The sequence below is a fragment of the Rhinatrema bivittatum genome, chromosome 14, assembly GCF_901001135.1.
Source record: "Rhinatrema bivittatum chromosome 14, aRhiBiv1.1, whole genome shotgun sequence".
Taxonomy (NCBI): domain Eukaryota; kingdom Metazoa; phylum Chordata; class Amphibia; order Gymnophiona; family Rhinatrematidae; genus Rhinatrema; species Rhinatrema bivittatum.
Window position 1 is genome coordinate 72,142,835 of NC_042628.1, and position 15,987 is coordinate 72,158,821.

General features: G+C 50.9%; 1 protein-coding gene across 1 annotated transcript in view; it reads right to left on the minus strand.

The window, feature by feature from the left end:
* LOC115076066 (B-cell receptor CD22-like) overlaps window positions 1-15,987 on the minus strand; it is a 100,437-nt gene that overhangs the window by 51,238 nt on the left and 33,212 nt on the right. Inside the window, exon 6 of the mRNA XM_029577179.1 lies at window positions 7,849-8,127. Coding sequence (XP_029433039.1) covers window positions 7,849-8,127 — 279 coding nt within the window. The remainder of the gene's footprint in view (window positions 1-7,848; window positions 8,128-15,987) is intronic.

Consider the following 15,987-nt stretch of genomic DNA (forward strand, 5'->3'; position numbering starts at 1 on the left):
ACAGTGCCCTATCCCTAATACCAGGGGTGTTGTGATCTTCCTGCACACAGTGCCCTATTCCTGATACTGGGGGTGTTGTGATCTTCCTGCACACAGTGCCCTATTCCTGATACCGGGGGTGTTGTGATCTTCTTGCACACATCCCGATATCAGGGATAGGGCACTGCATGCAGGAAGATCACAACACTCCTGGTATTAATAGGGATAGGGCACTGCATGCAGGAAGATCACAACACTCCTGGTATTAATAGGGATAGGGCACTGCATGCAGGAAGATCACAACACCCCTGGTATCAGGGATAGGGCACTGTGTGCAGGAAGATCACAATACCCCGGAGGAGTGAGGGTCAGGCAGCTCCCCCCTGTCTGTGAAGCCAGCCTCTCACTAGTAATGCAGGGAGGGAGCTGTCTCAGACTTCACCATCCTCCCCCCCCCCCTTACCCACACACCATTCACTAGCTGGGACATGGGGGAAGTCAGGAGTGAGGGTCAGGCAGCTCCCCCCTGTCTGTGAAGCCAGCCTCTCACTAGTAATGCAGGGAGGGAGCTGTCTCAGACTTCACCATCCACCCCCCCCCCCCCCTCACCCACACACCATTCACTAGCTGGGACATGGGGGAAGTCAGGAGTGAGGGACAGGCAGCTCCCCCCTGTCTGTGAAGCCAGCCTCTCACTAGTAATGCAGGGAGGGAGCTGTCTCAGACTTCACCATCCTCCCCCCCCCCCCCCCTCACCCACACACCATTCACTAGCTGGGACATGGGGGAAGTCAGGAGTGAGGGTCAGGCAGCTCCCCCCTGTCTGTGAAGCCAGCCTCTCACTAGTAATGCAGGGAGGGAGCTGTCTCAGACTTCACCATCCTCTCCCCCCCCCCCCTCACCCACACACCATTCACTAGCTGGGACATGGGGGAAGTCAGGAGTGAGGGTCAGGCAGCTCCCCCCTGTCTGTGAAGCCAGCCTCTCACTAGTAATGCAGGGAGGGAGCTGTCTCAGACTTCACCATCCTCCCCCCCCCTCACCCACACACCATTCACTAGCTGGGACATGGGGGAAGTCAGGAGTGAGGGTCAGGCAGCTCCCCCCTGTCTGCGAAGCCAGCCTCTCACTAGTAATGCAGGGAGGGAGCTGTCTCAGACTTCACCATCCTCCCCCCCCCCCTCACCCACACACCATTCACTAGCTGGGACATGGGGGAAGTCAGGAGTGAGGGTCAGGCAGCTCCCCCCTGTCTGTGAAGCCAGCCTCTCACTAGTAATGCAGGGAGGGAGCTGTCTCAGACTTCACCATCCACCCCCCCCCCCTCACCCACACACCATTCACTAGCTGGGACATGGGGGAAGTCAGGAGTGAGGGACAGGCAGCTCCCCCCTGTCTGTGAAGCCAGCCTCTCACTAGTAATGCAGGGAGGGAGCTGTCTCAGACTTCACCATCCACCCCCCCCCCTCACCCACACACCATTCACTAGCTGGGACATGGGGGAAGTCAGGAGTGAGGGTCAGGCAGCTCCCCCCTGTTTGTGAAGCCAGCCTCTCACTAGTAATGCAGGGAGGGAGCTGTCTCAGACTTCACCATCCCCCCCCCCCCCCCCTCACCCACACACCATTCACTAGCTGGGACATGGGGGAAGTCAGGAGTGAGGGTCAGGCAGCTCCCCCCTGTCTGCGAAGCCAGCCTCTCACTAGTAATGCAGGGAGGGAGCTGTCTCAGACTTCACCATCCTCCCCCCCCCCCCTCACCCACACACCATTCACTAGCTGGGACATGGGGGAAGTCAGGAGTGAGGGTCAGGCAGCTCCCCCCTGTCTGTGAAGCCAGCCTCTCACTAGTAATGCAGGGAGGGAGCTGTCTCAGACTTCACCATCCACCCCCCCCCCTCACCCACACACCATTCACTAGCTGGGACATGGGGGAAGTCAGGAGTGAGGGTCAGGCAGCTCCCCCCTGTCTGTGAAGCCAGCCTCTCACTAGTAATGCAGGGAGGGAGCTGTCTCAGACTTCACCATCCTCCCCCCCCCCCCTCACCCACACACCATTCACTAGCTGGGAAATGGGGGAAGTCAGGAGTGAGGGTCAGGCAGCTCCCCCCTGTCTGTGAAGCCAGCCTCTCACTAGTAATGCAGGGAGGGAGCTGTCTCAGACTGGTATCAGGGTTAGGGCACTGTGTGCAGGAAGATCACAACACTCCTGGTATTAATAGGGATAGGGCACTGTAAGAGATGACTGTAGTAGATTGAATAAAGATCTGATGTTTCTGCTCTCCTCACACCAAACAAAAACAACACACAAGCAGAGAAGCCCTTCTTACAAAGCTGAGCTAGTGAGTTAAGTAGGAGGAAAAGTAAACATACTGGTGCCAGTGTGGCTACTTAAAAAATACACTTACCAACAATCAATTACATATATTTGAACTGTGTACAGTTCCAGCCAGAACCACCTTTCTAAAATGCACAGTGATTGGCAAATTCAACATGCACTAGCATTTCAGGTGCCTGCTAACAAAAATAATAAACAAACAAGTTCTAGTCACGTGAGTGCTGATCATTACATTACTTTTTTTGTCAAGCTTCCAACTGTTTCCATTTCACATCCCCCCAACCATATTGGTAACATCAATAGATAAGAGCACAGCCAGCCAATAGGAATACATACATACATATTCATTCCTAAGTGACCTTTACTGACCTGGGAAGTGTGAACACTTTGTTTCATTTTCTGTTGGTGTTCGTTAGTTTCCAGTTCCATTTCCCATCCCCCCAACCATCACCTCAGTGGTAACCTTGGTAATATCAATAGATAAGAGGGCAGCCAGCCAATAGGAACACATATTCATTCCTAACTGACCTTCAGTGACCTGGAAAGTGTTTATTTGTATCATTTTCAGTTAGTGCGCACTAAATCGAGTTAGTGCGCACTAACGGGGAGTTAGTGCGCACTAACTCGAGTTAGTGCGCACTAACACGATTTAACGATTTTTAACGATAAATCGTTAGAATTTCTATTGTATCGTGTTCTATAACGATTTAAGACGATATAAACATTATTGGACGATAATTTTAATCGTTGAAAAACGATTCACATCCCTACTAAATTCAAACTCCAATCCGGACACACCGAATGGATGGGAGGGTGCAAATGTTTGACCCCCTTAAGAAACCGAGCAATATCTGGATGCGCTGCCAGTGAACAGCCATCAAAGTTTCCCCGCAAGGCACCTAGAGCTGCAACTTGTACACGAAGGGAATTGAACGCCAAGCCCTTAGCGAAGCCCTGTTGCAGAAAGTCAAGCACCCGAGGAACATGCACCGCTAAAGGGTCGCAGGAACTCTGATGACACAACATCTCAAAAAGCTTCCAAACTCTCACACAGGCCATAGAGGTGGCTGGACATCTCGCCTGTAGGAGGGTGGAAATGACTTGTTCTGAATAACCCCTCAAGCATAAACGTTGCCTCTCAAAAGCCAAGCTGTGAGAGAGAAGCGATCCTCCCGATCCGAAAATATGGGCCCCTGACGTAGCAGATGCATTAGATGAGCCAGCTGAAGTAGACCCTCTAGAGCCAAGCGTACCAGATCCGTGAACCACGGATGAAGTGACCACTCCGACGTCACCAGAATCACCCTTCCTGGGTGCCGCTCTATGTGACGGAGAAGCCAACCTATGATGGGCCAGGGCGGGAAGGCATACAGAAGAATCCCCGTGGGCCAAGGATACACGAGAGCGTCTATGCCCACCGAGCCTGTTCTCGGTGACGGCTGAAAAAACGAACTGTTTTTGCGTTCACCTGCTTTGCCATCAGATCCAGCTGAGAAGTTCCCCATCTGGCGCAAATGCGATTCCACGCCTCGAGAGATAGTTCCCATTCTCCTGGGTCTAGTTGCTGACAGCTGAGATAATCGGCTTGCACATTCTCTACTCCCACGACATGGGTTGCAGCAATGCCCTGAGATGGTGCTCTGCCCAGGTGAACAAAAGACGTGCCTCCAGTGCTATGGCGGGACATCGAGTCCCGCCTTGCTGGTTGTCACATTGTCCGAGAAGACTCTCACCATTCTGCCCTGGATCCAGGGAAGAACCGCCCACAGGGCCAGACGTACAGCCCTGGTCTCGAGCCAGTTTATGGACCAGGATCTTTCCATCGCCGACCATAGCCCTTGGGCGGACCTGTCTGATTTATCTCAGAGCGCAATTCGATACCTTGCCAGGCAAAGTGCCCCCCAACCTGAGAGGCTGGCATCGGTGGAGATTATCAGCCAATTCAGAGTGTCCAAATCCATCCCCCGTTCCAGATTGTCCAGTGACAGCCACCATGACAGACTGTCTCTGGATTCTGGAAGTAGAGGCATTGGTAGATGGAATTGCTCCGACACCGGGCTCCAGAGAGACAAAAGCGCACGCTGTAAACGTCTTAAGTGAGCGAACACCCAAGGAACCAAGTCCAAGGTTGAAGCCATGGAGCCAGGACCTGAAGATGATGTAACACTGTGGGATTGTTCCTTCGAAGAAGGGAATGTATTTGTTCCTGCAACTTCCCTATTCGGTCTGCTGCTAGAAACACTTTGCCCAGCAAGGTATCGAATTGTGCTCCGAGATAAATCAATTTCTGAGTGGGCTCCAAGTGACTCTTCTGCACATTGATTACCCAACCTAGGGATCGCAATGTGAACATCACCATGGGCACTGATCTCTTGCAGTCCTCCCGAGACTTCACGCGAATCAACCAGTCGTCCAGGTACGGGTGGACCAAGATTCCCTCCTGACGAAGGAAGGCCGCCACCATCACCTTGGTGAACGTGCGAGGAGCTTTTCGAGACCAAATGGGAGGGCTCGAAATTGGAAGTGTCGTCCCAAGACTTTGAACCGCAGAAACCTCTGGTGATTCGGCCGGATCAGAATGTGTAAATACGCCTCCGTGAGATCCAGAGAAGCGAGAAATTCCCCTTTTCGAACCGCGGCCATCATTGTCCTCAGGGTTTCCATACGAAAGCGAGGAACCCGAAGGCAACGGTTCACCTTCTGCAGATCGAGGATGGGCTGAAACGTGCCCTCCTTCTTGGGGACCACAAAGTACACGGAGTACCGACTTCATCCCTGTTGAGCCTCCGGAACTGGGACAATAGCTTTGAGCTTGAGAAGTCATTGTAGAATCACCCGGACCGCTTCTCGCTTGACACTTGATGCCACTCGGGACTCCACAAAAGTTCTTGGGCGCGAGAACTCCAGTGCATACCCGTCTTTGATCACTTCTAAGATCCAGTGGTCGGATGTAATTCTTGCCCATTCCATGTAACAGTTGGATAATCTGCCTCCAACAGCTTCGACGACGGGTGCTCGTGTCTTCATTGGGGTTTTTTATTACTTCCTGCACCAAGACGTCCCGAATCTCTTCCGAGCTGGCGACCCCCTCAAAATGACTGCTGGCGCCCCGAAGCAGGAGGTGCAGAGTATCTACCTGCTCTGAAGCAGTGAGAGTCCCGAAACCTAGCTCGAGGAGGGAAGACTTTCTTAGAAGATCTTTTATCTTCTGGCAACCGATTGCCCTTGGATTCGGCAAGCAGCTTTACCAGCTGATCCAGATCCTCCCTAAACAGGAGCTTGCCCTTAAAGGGTAGATTACAAAGCTAGGACTTGGAGGACAAATCTGCTGCCCAATTTCGCAGCCAGAGGAGATGCCGCGCTGACACCAAGGACACCATACCACTCGCCAAGGTCCTTACCAGATCATACAAAGCATCTGAAACATAAGCGATGCCTGCTTCTAGGTGGGCGGACTGCAGAGCCCGACAGTCACCCGTACCGGCCCTGGCAGCCGACTCCTGGACCCAACACAGACAGGCCCTCTGCATGAGGCTAGCGCAAACCGCCGCCCGAAAGCTTAGCATGGCAACCTCGAATGCTTGCTTCAACTGGATCTCCAGCTTGCGGTCCTGCATATCCTTAAGGGCAGTTGCCCCAGCAACCAGGATACTGGTCTTTTTCGTGACTGCCCAGACCGCAGCGCCCACCTTTGGAATCTTCAGTAAATCCAAAACATCAGACGATAACGGGTACAGTTTCGCCATAGCTCTGCCCACCTTCAAGCCGGAATCCGGAGTCTCCCACTCCCGGGTCACTAGTTTGCGAACCTTCTTAGGCAGAGGAAAATATGTTGTGGGACCCCTAACGCTGTCGAGGACTGGATTGACGCCCTCGTTGTTAGACTCTTCTTGAGAAACCTTAAGTCCCAGAACTTCAAGGACCTGGGGAATAAGGGGTCTTAACTCATCCCGCTTGATCAAACGCACTACGCTGGAGTCATCCCACTCCACAGGAGGGTCATCAGGCTCATCCGGATCATCAGTAGCCACATCAGCTGGATCCGGCCGCAGATCTGGGTCTGCCACCCCTACTACCCCAGAAGTCGGCGTCGTCCCAGACCCCAGGATCGGATCTCGCGTACCCTGGGGAGAATCCCCTGTGGGGTGAGCCTGATCAGGGAGGCGCTGACGAGGGTCTGTACCCCGACCTCTTTTCTCAGGCAGGTCCGAACCTGCCCCAGGAGACTGGGCCGCTTTACCGCTGAGCGTTTCCTTGCCCTCCGGGTCCCCCTCCCCCACTGGAGAGTCTTCTGGGGTGATATCATCAGTTCCCACGGTGAGGTCTTCCCTCACTGGGGTTAGAACAGGTGGAGAATCCTCTTCCCACGAAGCCGAAGGCAAGACAGACATTCTCTCTCCGAGGGAGGAGTCACGAAACCCTGAAGAGCCCGCTAACCCCTGGGAACACGCTGCACATAAGGAGGCCGCATCTAACGCCTGGCCGCGTGACCCACACACGCGGAAGGCCTGCGATTCTGTTTTCGGTGCCATCCGCAGCAGCGCGCCAATAGTCTGAAGTGAAATAGAAAAGGACGCAAATAAAAAAAGAAACGCTCTGAGCCGCGACGCGGATAAGATTTCAGTCAGGCAGGACTAGAAAAAAAAAACTTTTCGTGCTGCTTTGGCTGAGGAGAAAAAAACGCCGCGGGAAAGGAGCCTGTGTATAGTGAAATCGCAAGGCCCCCAAGCAGGGAAGCGGCGAGTAAACGAGGCATACGGAGAAAAACTCACCCTTGCCCTCAGAAAACGACCCGGAGCCCCGGGAGCTGAGGGGAACACTGATGATAGCTTTCCCGGCCGGCCTTAAAAGACCTGGTCCCTCCTGCACCTCTCCTTACCTCAGCACTGAAAACTGTCAGTCAGCTGCTGAAAACAGCTTTCTTTTTTTTTTTTTTTAAATTAAACTTTACCAAGACACAGAGAAAAGCTGTTGCAGGAGACAAGGGAGCAGCTGTAGCAGAGACGGTGGTGAGTAGCCAGGAGGCCCTGGTCGTCAGACACCGAACTGTGGCGGGCGAAACCCTGACAGGAATATCCAATTCCCCGGACGCCCGGCTTCTACTGAGGGATGGCCCACGAAGGAGCCTAACACCTCAGGAAGCGACCATAAAGCAAAAAATTTAATTCAAACTAACTAAATAAAAAATATAACTAAAGACTGCAGGTGTGCATTCGTAGCATCCACTGGAGTCAGAGAAATACTGAGGGACTGCAGGAGGCCCTCTCGTTATGTAGCAGTGCCCAAAGGTCTAATTGTTCTCTGACTCCACCTGCTGGTCGGGATACACAACCCACTTTTCTGGACTGATCTGGGTATGTTCGGGAAATAAGATCACTCGCTCGGTCACGCTTACGGCATAAGTGACAGAGCTGGTCTATTATGTTGGTTCTAATATTTTCATGCATCATTGGGGGAGGGGGGCATGGCATGAACGCATCTGGCAGGATTGCGCCATCACTGGGGTGTACAAATAATTTTAAAGATACTTACAGAGCACATTGATGGTGACGAACGCAGAGGCTGCTTGCCCAGCATCATTTATAGCTTGGCAGCCGTATTGCCCTGAATCCTGCTCAGTGATTGTCCTGAACTGTAGCTCATTGCCATTTGACTGTAGCTTCTTAAAGTCGGTCTTCTTTTTTGATATCCAGTGGTATTCAGAGACGGCTGGATTGCTGCTGTTATAGGTGCAAGTTAATGTAACCATTTCACCCCGTTTGATCTGTTTCCCTGGTGAATTCAGAACTATCTCAACTGACCTGGGAGCATCTGAAATCCAAAAACAGGGTTTTTTTGGTCATTTGTGTCCTCACTGAAGCTGATCTTAGGCACACGTTACAGTTATCGGTGGTGCCGATAACAAGAAGGGGTTCAATTCATCCATGATATTACATTACATTTTCAATTGATATTGCATTTATTTATTAACCTTTGATATTCTCGCTTTTCCTAGTGCAGAGATACTTAGTCTCCACTAGCCTGTGTGATCCCCAGCTTCATCCCTGGGCCGGGAGTTTTGTAGTTTGCAGACCATCCCTGCAGGCACCTCCAGGAAGGTCATTAGTAAGCAGGATGTGCCTGAGGAGCAGTGAGGCAATCTGACCTAGAGAACTATGGGGTCTCCATCAGATGGCCCTAGTTCCCATTCGATACTGCACCTCCTTCAGAGGATGGCTGGAGTGGAGAGCCCCTGAGGCACTGGGGGGAGGGGGAGGGGGGCTAGCCTGGGTTCGTGTACGGCAGGGTAGTGTTGGTTCTGAAAGGAGAAGGAGCTGCTGCAGTGTGCTCTCCAAGTTAGACCCCCATTAGGTACAAGAAGGGAGAGAGACTGCCCTGCTACGTCTACGCCAGGACTGGAGGGAAGAGAAATAGAGGACGTTTTGCTGTTTTTTTTTCCAATTTGTACAGTTTTATCCTGCACCATTCATGGCCCTGCTCAGTACGGTCAGGAGGAGCTGTGCAACTTTTCGTCCAGACCAAGGAGCTTACAGTTCCCTACTCAAGGAGAAGGGATAAGGTTTCCCCCAGTTTGCGCTTTTCCTATTTTATAGGGAAGGACGTCTTTTTCTGGCACCCTGCCTTACTTTTAAGAGCTGTTTTCTAGTAGAAGCTTTTCTTCCAGGGAGGCTGCATCTGTTTTCATCTGGAGAGGAATTCAAGGGAGGAGGATAATCTGGAGATCCCCAACGGAGTTTCTATCCCTGGGAAGCAGGGCACTGACAGATTGGGCACTGGAAGTACTTGTGAGGAAGAGGGACATCCACACCTAGCATGGCCTGGCCACTTTGAGACGCTTGTTCCATGGACACCATGGAGGATAAGAATGTGTCCACCTCTGCACCTTCTTCTGCCCTGCAGGTCTCCACACCGACCTCCCCCAGCAGTCAGACCCTAATAGAGACACAGCCACACTAACAATCTCTACTCCTCCTCTAAGGTTAAAGAACCTGCATGTAAATGGACATTTGATTATTTGCTTCTATTGATTCTTTCACAATTGATCACAGTAAACTTTATTTTGAACACCCATTCAGCGAGTCCGGCCTGCTTTGTCAAGGTACCGGCCTCGAAGGACCAAGGTAAACACAAACAAGGAAGGTCATCGCTGCCCTGGGTCTTGAAGATTATCCTTACCCCCAAAAGAAAGAACCCATCCCTTAGCCCGAGAAGAGGGGGAAAGAGACTGCGGATGTAGCCCCCCAAAACAAATTATTTTACGACCCTTTGGGATACAGAAACCCCTTCGAAAAAGGGTTTCACTGAGTTGGCTTTTGGTATTTTTAGTTGACGTTCAAGGAAGTTGGAGCTATTTGTTTTTGTAATCTCCATCTTAGGGCTGCACAGCCTGAAGCAAGGGAAGTGGCTTTTGTCTGTGGTTTTGGAGGGCTGAGCTAGAGGAGCAGTGTGGTTGCAGTAAAAGTTTTGTTAAAAACCCCTCCAGAGTGTCCAGCTTTTTTTCTTCAGTGTCAATGGTGTCCACAAGCTAGGACATCCCAAGCATGAGCACTATGTGTAGGGGTCCCTACCCCTGTGAGCCTAGGACCCGAGGTTTTTTTTCCTCCCTGCTGGAACAAACCCTAGCACTCTGGTGGCCTGCCGTGAACTGTGCTGGTGTAGTAAACCGAGAGGAGACAGAACGGTGGGAGCAGACGTGGCCCCAGGGACGAGAGTGTGCCCCTGCTGTCATAGGTCCTCGAAGAGGGGGTTGCAGTTAGATAATCTCAAGGCAGATTACATTCAGATTTATAATTAATACTACAATACAGCTGCATCATATTGTACAAATGGCACATGAAGGTGGAAGGCATAGAAACACGAAGGTTAGAGAAAGGTAAATTGTAAATGGTCAGCTCGAAAGCAGTCCATGGTAAACAGCTGTTTAGGAGGGTTGGGTAAGCTGTAAAACAGCAGCTTATTTGCTGCTATTCGGTCTCCCAAAAGAAGCATGCAGCAGGGGCAGCAAACAAAAGGTCAGTAGGGCAGCATTACAGACTTCCCACTGCCACCGATCTGGGCCAGGCAACCCTGCAGGCACCGGAGAGGAGCTCAGGGGGCAGAATGGACAGCATCATCAGCATTTCCGGCTGAATGGACCCACAGGAGAGAAGAACCGACGGGATGCAGAGAGGCAATCCAGGGCCATGGGAGGAGAAAGTGGGTCAATCCAGGCCACCTGACCCCTTGAGTCACTTCTGAGGGCTGCTGCAGTGTCACGAGGCACCCCATGCCCCTAAGGTTTACCCAGCAGCTACAAGAATCAGACGAAGCTGTTTTGATTAAGGGGGAAGGAGAAGCGTTTTGGAAAATGTGTGCAGGTTCTGTGGGTGTGAAGTCATTATCAAAGGAAATGCCTGTGTAAGTTACAGGGAGGAAGATCTTCAGGCTTTTTGAATTGTTACTGTTTTTGCCTCCATCCCTATGTTCTTTTCTGCACAAAGGTCCAGCTTAAGTATGAAGAATTGAAGGGAAGAGAGGTGAGGATGGACGCCAAACCTGCCGATCTGTGGATGTGGATGATATTAGATCACCATTTGCTGAAATTAAGGCCAGGAGAGTTTGACTGGTTTGATACTTCTGCTGCTAACAAGTGAAAACATCTCTATCCCTGTCCCGAGTTATTACTAGAGTATGTTGGTATTCGAGGCCAATATAATGCACTCACACTGGGAATCGAAAGCCATAATACTCATCTTTTTTTAAGTAATGGCTCCATGTTGTATGTATTATTTTGGCGAAAATTGGACAACAAAGTCATTACGTAAACCGTGGTGCATTATTGAAGGGACATGCAATGCGAAAATCGGTAGGCATGTGCATTCGTTGCTTCATTCGTTTGATTCGTTTCGGCGGCATGCGCATACCTGACAAATGGATAGTGTGCGCACAGAACATCTGGTGTGTGCAAATGTACTCAGCGTGTACACATGCTTACACCATTCATTTCTGTGCCCACACTAGGTACGTGCATACCACTGAAACAAATCAAACGCATGGAGCAACGAATGCACGTGCCTAAAAATCGGTCACCCTCCATCCCTCATGATCAGCACAGCTTTCCTCTCCCTAGAGGTATAGCACTGACGGGACATGGCCCAAGCATATATGTTTCCCTTACACACATGCTTGAATACACAACCCCTGAAATGCTGTCCTGGCCTCACATCCTCGTAGCACCCTTAGCATGTCGACAAGTTTAGGGGCAGTGAGCAATGGAACATTGTGTCCTATGCAACTGCTCCACCTTTGCACCTTCTACCCTGCAGGTCTCCACACTGACCTCCCCCAGCGGTCAGACCGTAAAAGAGGATTCCATCTTCTGGGACTCTGGAACCTTGTACAACACATCCACTGCACACACTGGGAGAGTGCCCTGTAGGCTAAGAAGCCGTTCATACCTCTGGCTGTCATTGCTCTGTACAGGAAACCATGTCACATTGCACATATACGTACTCATGCCATGCGTACACAAATAGGCACAAAGAGTGGCTGTGGTCACTTGCTCTTCTTGTCTCTTCTCTAAAGACCAAGTATTAAAACAGCAAAAGTGCTTTCAATTCACTACTACTGAAGAATACCCATTTTTGGATAATGGATCTAACCAGTCACTTTCTTTTCCCATAGTTTCTGGAAGCTTTTTAGTTTGTTTTAATTTTATCATACAGCAGGCAATCCATTTTTTGTAACCTCAAGAAACTTCTGTTAATTTTGCAAAACCCCTTACTGATTTATATGCCTTCGCATTACTAACATGACATCAACATGAAATACCACTGGCTGACATTTCGATCAGGGATACTATGGGGTCAATTTTAAAAGCCCTGTGCACGTAAATCCAACTGGATTTACATGCGCAGGGGATTTGCACGCCGGCGCGCCTATGTTGCATAAGCTGCAGGCGCGTGCAAAGCCCCGGGACGTGCGTAAGTCCTGGGGCTTTGCTTGGGGGGCGTGCTGCGGGCGGCGCAGCATTCGGGGGTGTTCCAGGGGCGGGACCGAGGCCTCAGAAGCAGCCCCTGGGCCAGGGAATGGCGCATGAGCAGGCAGCCGGCGCGCGTAAGTTACACCTGCCTCAGGCAGGCGTAACTTTTTCGACAAAGGTAGGGGGGGATTTAGTTAGGGATGGGGGGGTGGGTTAGATAGGGGAAGGGAAGGGAAGCCGGGGGGGGGGGGGGGGGCTGGAAAAAAGTTCCCTTCAAGGCCGCTCCGATTTTGGAGTGGCCTTGAAGGGAACGGGGAAAGCCATCAGGGCTCGGCGCGCGCAAGGTGCACGTGTGCACCCCCTTGCACACGCTGACCCTGGATTTTATAACATGCGCGTGGCAGCGCACGCATGTTATAAAATCGGGTGTAGATTTGTTCGTGCCGGGTTGTGTGAACAAATCTACTCCCACGCGTATGTTTTAAGATCTGCCCCTATATGTTTAAGCACTACAAACTTCTGTAATGGTCAGATATCAATCTTGAGTTTTATAGCAAAGAAAAGGCAAAACCTTTTAGTAAATCTCATTACAAACAGCAGTCATCTGCACTTTTTACCTTTAAAAATTAGATCTATTAGTTAAAATTTGTAATCTATCATTAAAATCATCCATTGTACTTGAAGACTGGAGGGTGGCCAATGTAACCCCAATATTTAAAAAGGGCTCCAGGGGCAATCCAGTAGAGCCTGACTTCAGTGCTGGGAAAAATAGGAGTGAGGTAATCAAATTTGCATATGATACAAAATTATTCAGAATAGTTAAATCACAAGTGGATTGTGATAAATTGCAGGAGGACCTTGTGAGACTGGAAGATTGGGCATCCGAATAGCAGATGAAATTTAATGTGGACAAGTGCAAGGTGATGCATATAGGGAAAAATAACCCATGCTATAGTTACACGGAAAGAGATCTAGGTGTCATAATGGATAATATATTGAAATCGTTGGCTCGGTGTGCTGCGGCAGTCAAAAAAGCAAACAGAATGTTAGGAATTATTAGGAAGGGAATGGTGAATAAAACGGAAAATGTCATAATGCCTTTGTATTGCTCCATGATGAGACCGCACCTTGAGTACTGTGTACAATTCTGGACGCCGCATCTCAATAAAGATATAATTGCGATGGAGAAGGTACGGAGAAGGGCGACCAAAATGATAAGGGGAATGGAACAACTCCCCTATGAGGAAAGACTAAAGAGGTTAGGACTTTTCAGCTTGGAGAAGAGACGGCTGAGGGGGGATATGATAGAGGTGTTTAAAATCATGAGAGGTCTAGAATGGGTAGATGTGAATCGGTTATTTACTCTTTCGGATAATAGAAAGACTAGGGGGCACTCCATGAAGTTAGCATGTGGCACATTTAAAACTAATCGGAGAAAGTTCTTTTTTACTCAACGCACATCAAAGGTCCGATGGAAGACAGCCACAAAGCGAGACAGTTCCTGAAGGAGTGAATCGGAGCACTCCCACAGGGGGGAAGCCCATGCCAACGCCTTACCCTCAAGTCGAGAAAGGAAGAAGGTAATCTTCGTGAGTTCAACCTGGAAGATAGACGGCTGCAGAGAAAATTGCATGTAGCATTGATTGATGAACCCTATGCAGAGCTTGGAATCCCCGTTGAAGCGGGGTGGAGCGGGTAGGGCCAGCAAAGTCCTGGAAGATGAGGGCAATGGCTGATGGCTGGTTGGAGATGGAGTTGGAACCGGAGGGCCTGCATGGGTATCAAGACAGGTGTGGAGATGCTCGACAGAAAAGACCAGTGCCTCGAGGAACCGCTGCTGCTCTTGGACCTTGGAAGCCAGGCCTGGGATGGCCTGGATGACGGACGGCTCCACCAAGTCCATGGCCTTGGCAACCTGTTGCACCAGAGGTGGACCCTTGGCTCGGGGTGAGGTTGATGCTACCTGCAGGGCAAGCCCTACGGGTCCCCACCATTGGTAGGTGGAGCTGGCTGAGTGATGGAGGCCGGTCGGCCCTCATTCGCCGCAGGTTGAGCCCTTGGGTACCGAGGACGGCTGGTCTTAGCTGGACCTCCATCTGAGGACTCCCAGGGTACGATGTCGGGATCAGCCAGAGGTCAGCAGCGGTAGTAGTAATAGGAGGATGAGTCCAGATGAGGCAGAGTTCCAGAGACCTGGGCACCAATGAAGGCAGGATCAGGAACCAGGAACAAGCCAGGAACCAGGAACACAGACGAGAACCGGAGCAAGCAACGAGCACACGACTAGTGTGGAGACCTGTTGCCAAGGCAAGGAAGCACTGGCTGGGCCCGGCCTTATATAATGGGACCCAGTGACGTCATCATCCAGGGCCGCAAGGTGGTTTCCCGCCGTAGCCCCTTTAAAGCATAGACAGGTACACGCGCGCCTAGGAGGCGGCATGGCGCTAGTCGGTGGCATCTCCCCATGGGCCACACGGGGAGACCCACCGCGGCGCTGGAGAGTCCACGGAGGAGCTGGGGACAACGGAGAAAGCTCGGGTGCGCAGGCGGCTGCCCGCAGCCACGAGGGAGGTCGAACTGGGAGCAGGAGCCAGCAGTTGGGGGTAAGTGAGTCTGGATGCGGGCCTGCCGCAGGTGGCACACGCAACATCCCATTGTTGTTGAAGGGGATGTGTCAGGAGGAAACAGGAGGATTGAAGCCCCAGTGTGGATGCTGGGGATGTGTCAGGAGGAAGCAGGAGGACTGAAGCCCCAGTGTGGATGCTGGGGATGTGTCAGAAGGAAGGAGGAGGATTGAAATCCCAGAGTTATTGTTGGAGACATGTCAGGAGGAAGTAAGCTGAGTCAGACTCCAGTTTTCAACATGAAGTGAAGTTAGAGGCAGCAGGGTGTGACAGGCCAGGCCCCAGTTTTGTGGATGTGGACAAGTCAGAAGGTAGCAGGATTTGTCAGACCCCAGTGATGGTAGACACTAATAGGGCAAGGCAGGTGGATTGTGTCAGTGCAAGTTGGCCCCTGTGATGTTTTTGGAGACATGGCAGGAGGAGGCAGGAGATGTGAGGCCCAACCGGCAGTATTGGGGGCACGGCAGGACTTAGTAGTGCATGTGTTCCAGCCCTGGATCTGACTTTTCGGGTCTGGGCAGTAACAGTAGTGTAGTTGTTGAAGTTTGACCCAACTGGCAGCGCTGGGGACTCAGCAGTGGTGTGTTGAGACCTTGGAATGGCTTTTCGGGCCGAGGAAGCAGCAGCAGTGTGGTTCTTGAAATGTGGCCCAACCGGGAGTGTTGGTGATACAGCAGCATTTTGTTTTAAAATTTTTCTTTAGAAATTTTTTTTAAAACCGCTGCTCCAAAAATCATAGCAGTTTACAAATATGTCATACATAATAAAAATATACTTATGTAAATACAAAATAAAATACAAAACAAAGAATAACAAAACATACAGTAAACAGTAAAGTACATCTGCTGGAGGATTATTTGTTTGCCTTTCCTCACTGATGAGATGCATTGTTTAGTGCAAATTCTTCTGTGTATAACCAGGTCTTTACACATTTTTGAATGCCTGAGTATCACTTTGCATTCTAAATTGCTGTGGCAGGGTATTCCACAGAGAAAAAGCTCTGTCTCTTACTTCACTAATGTGTGCCTGCCGAATTGCTGGGACTTCCCGGAGGCCTTTATTCTGTGATCTTAGCATTCTTGAAGG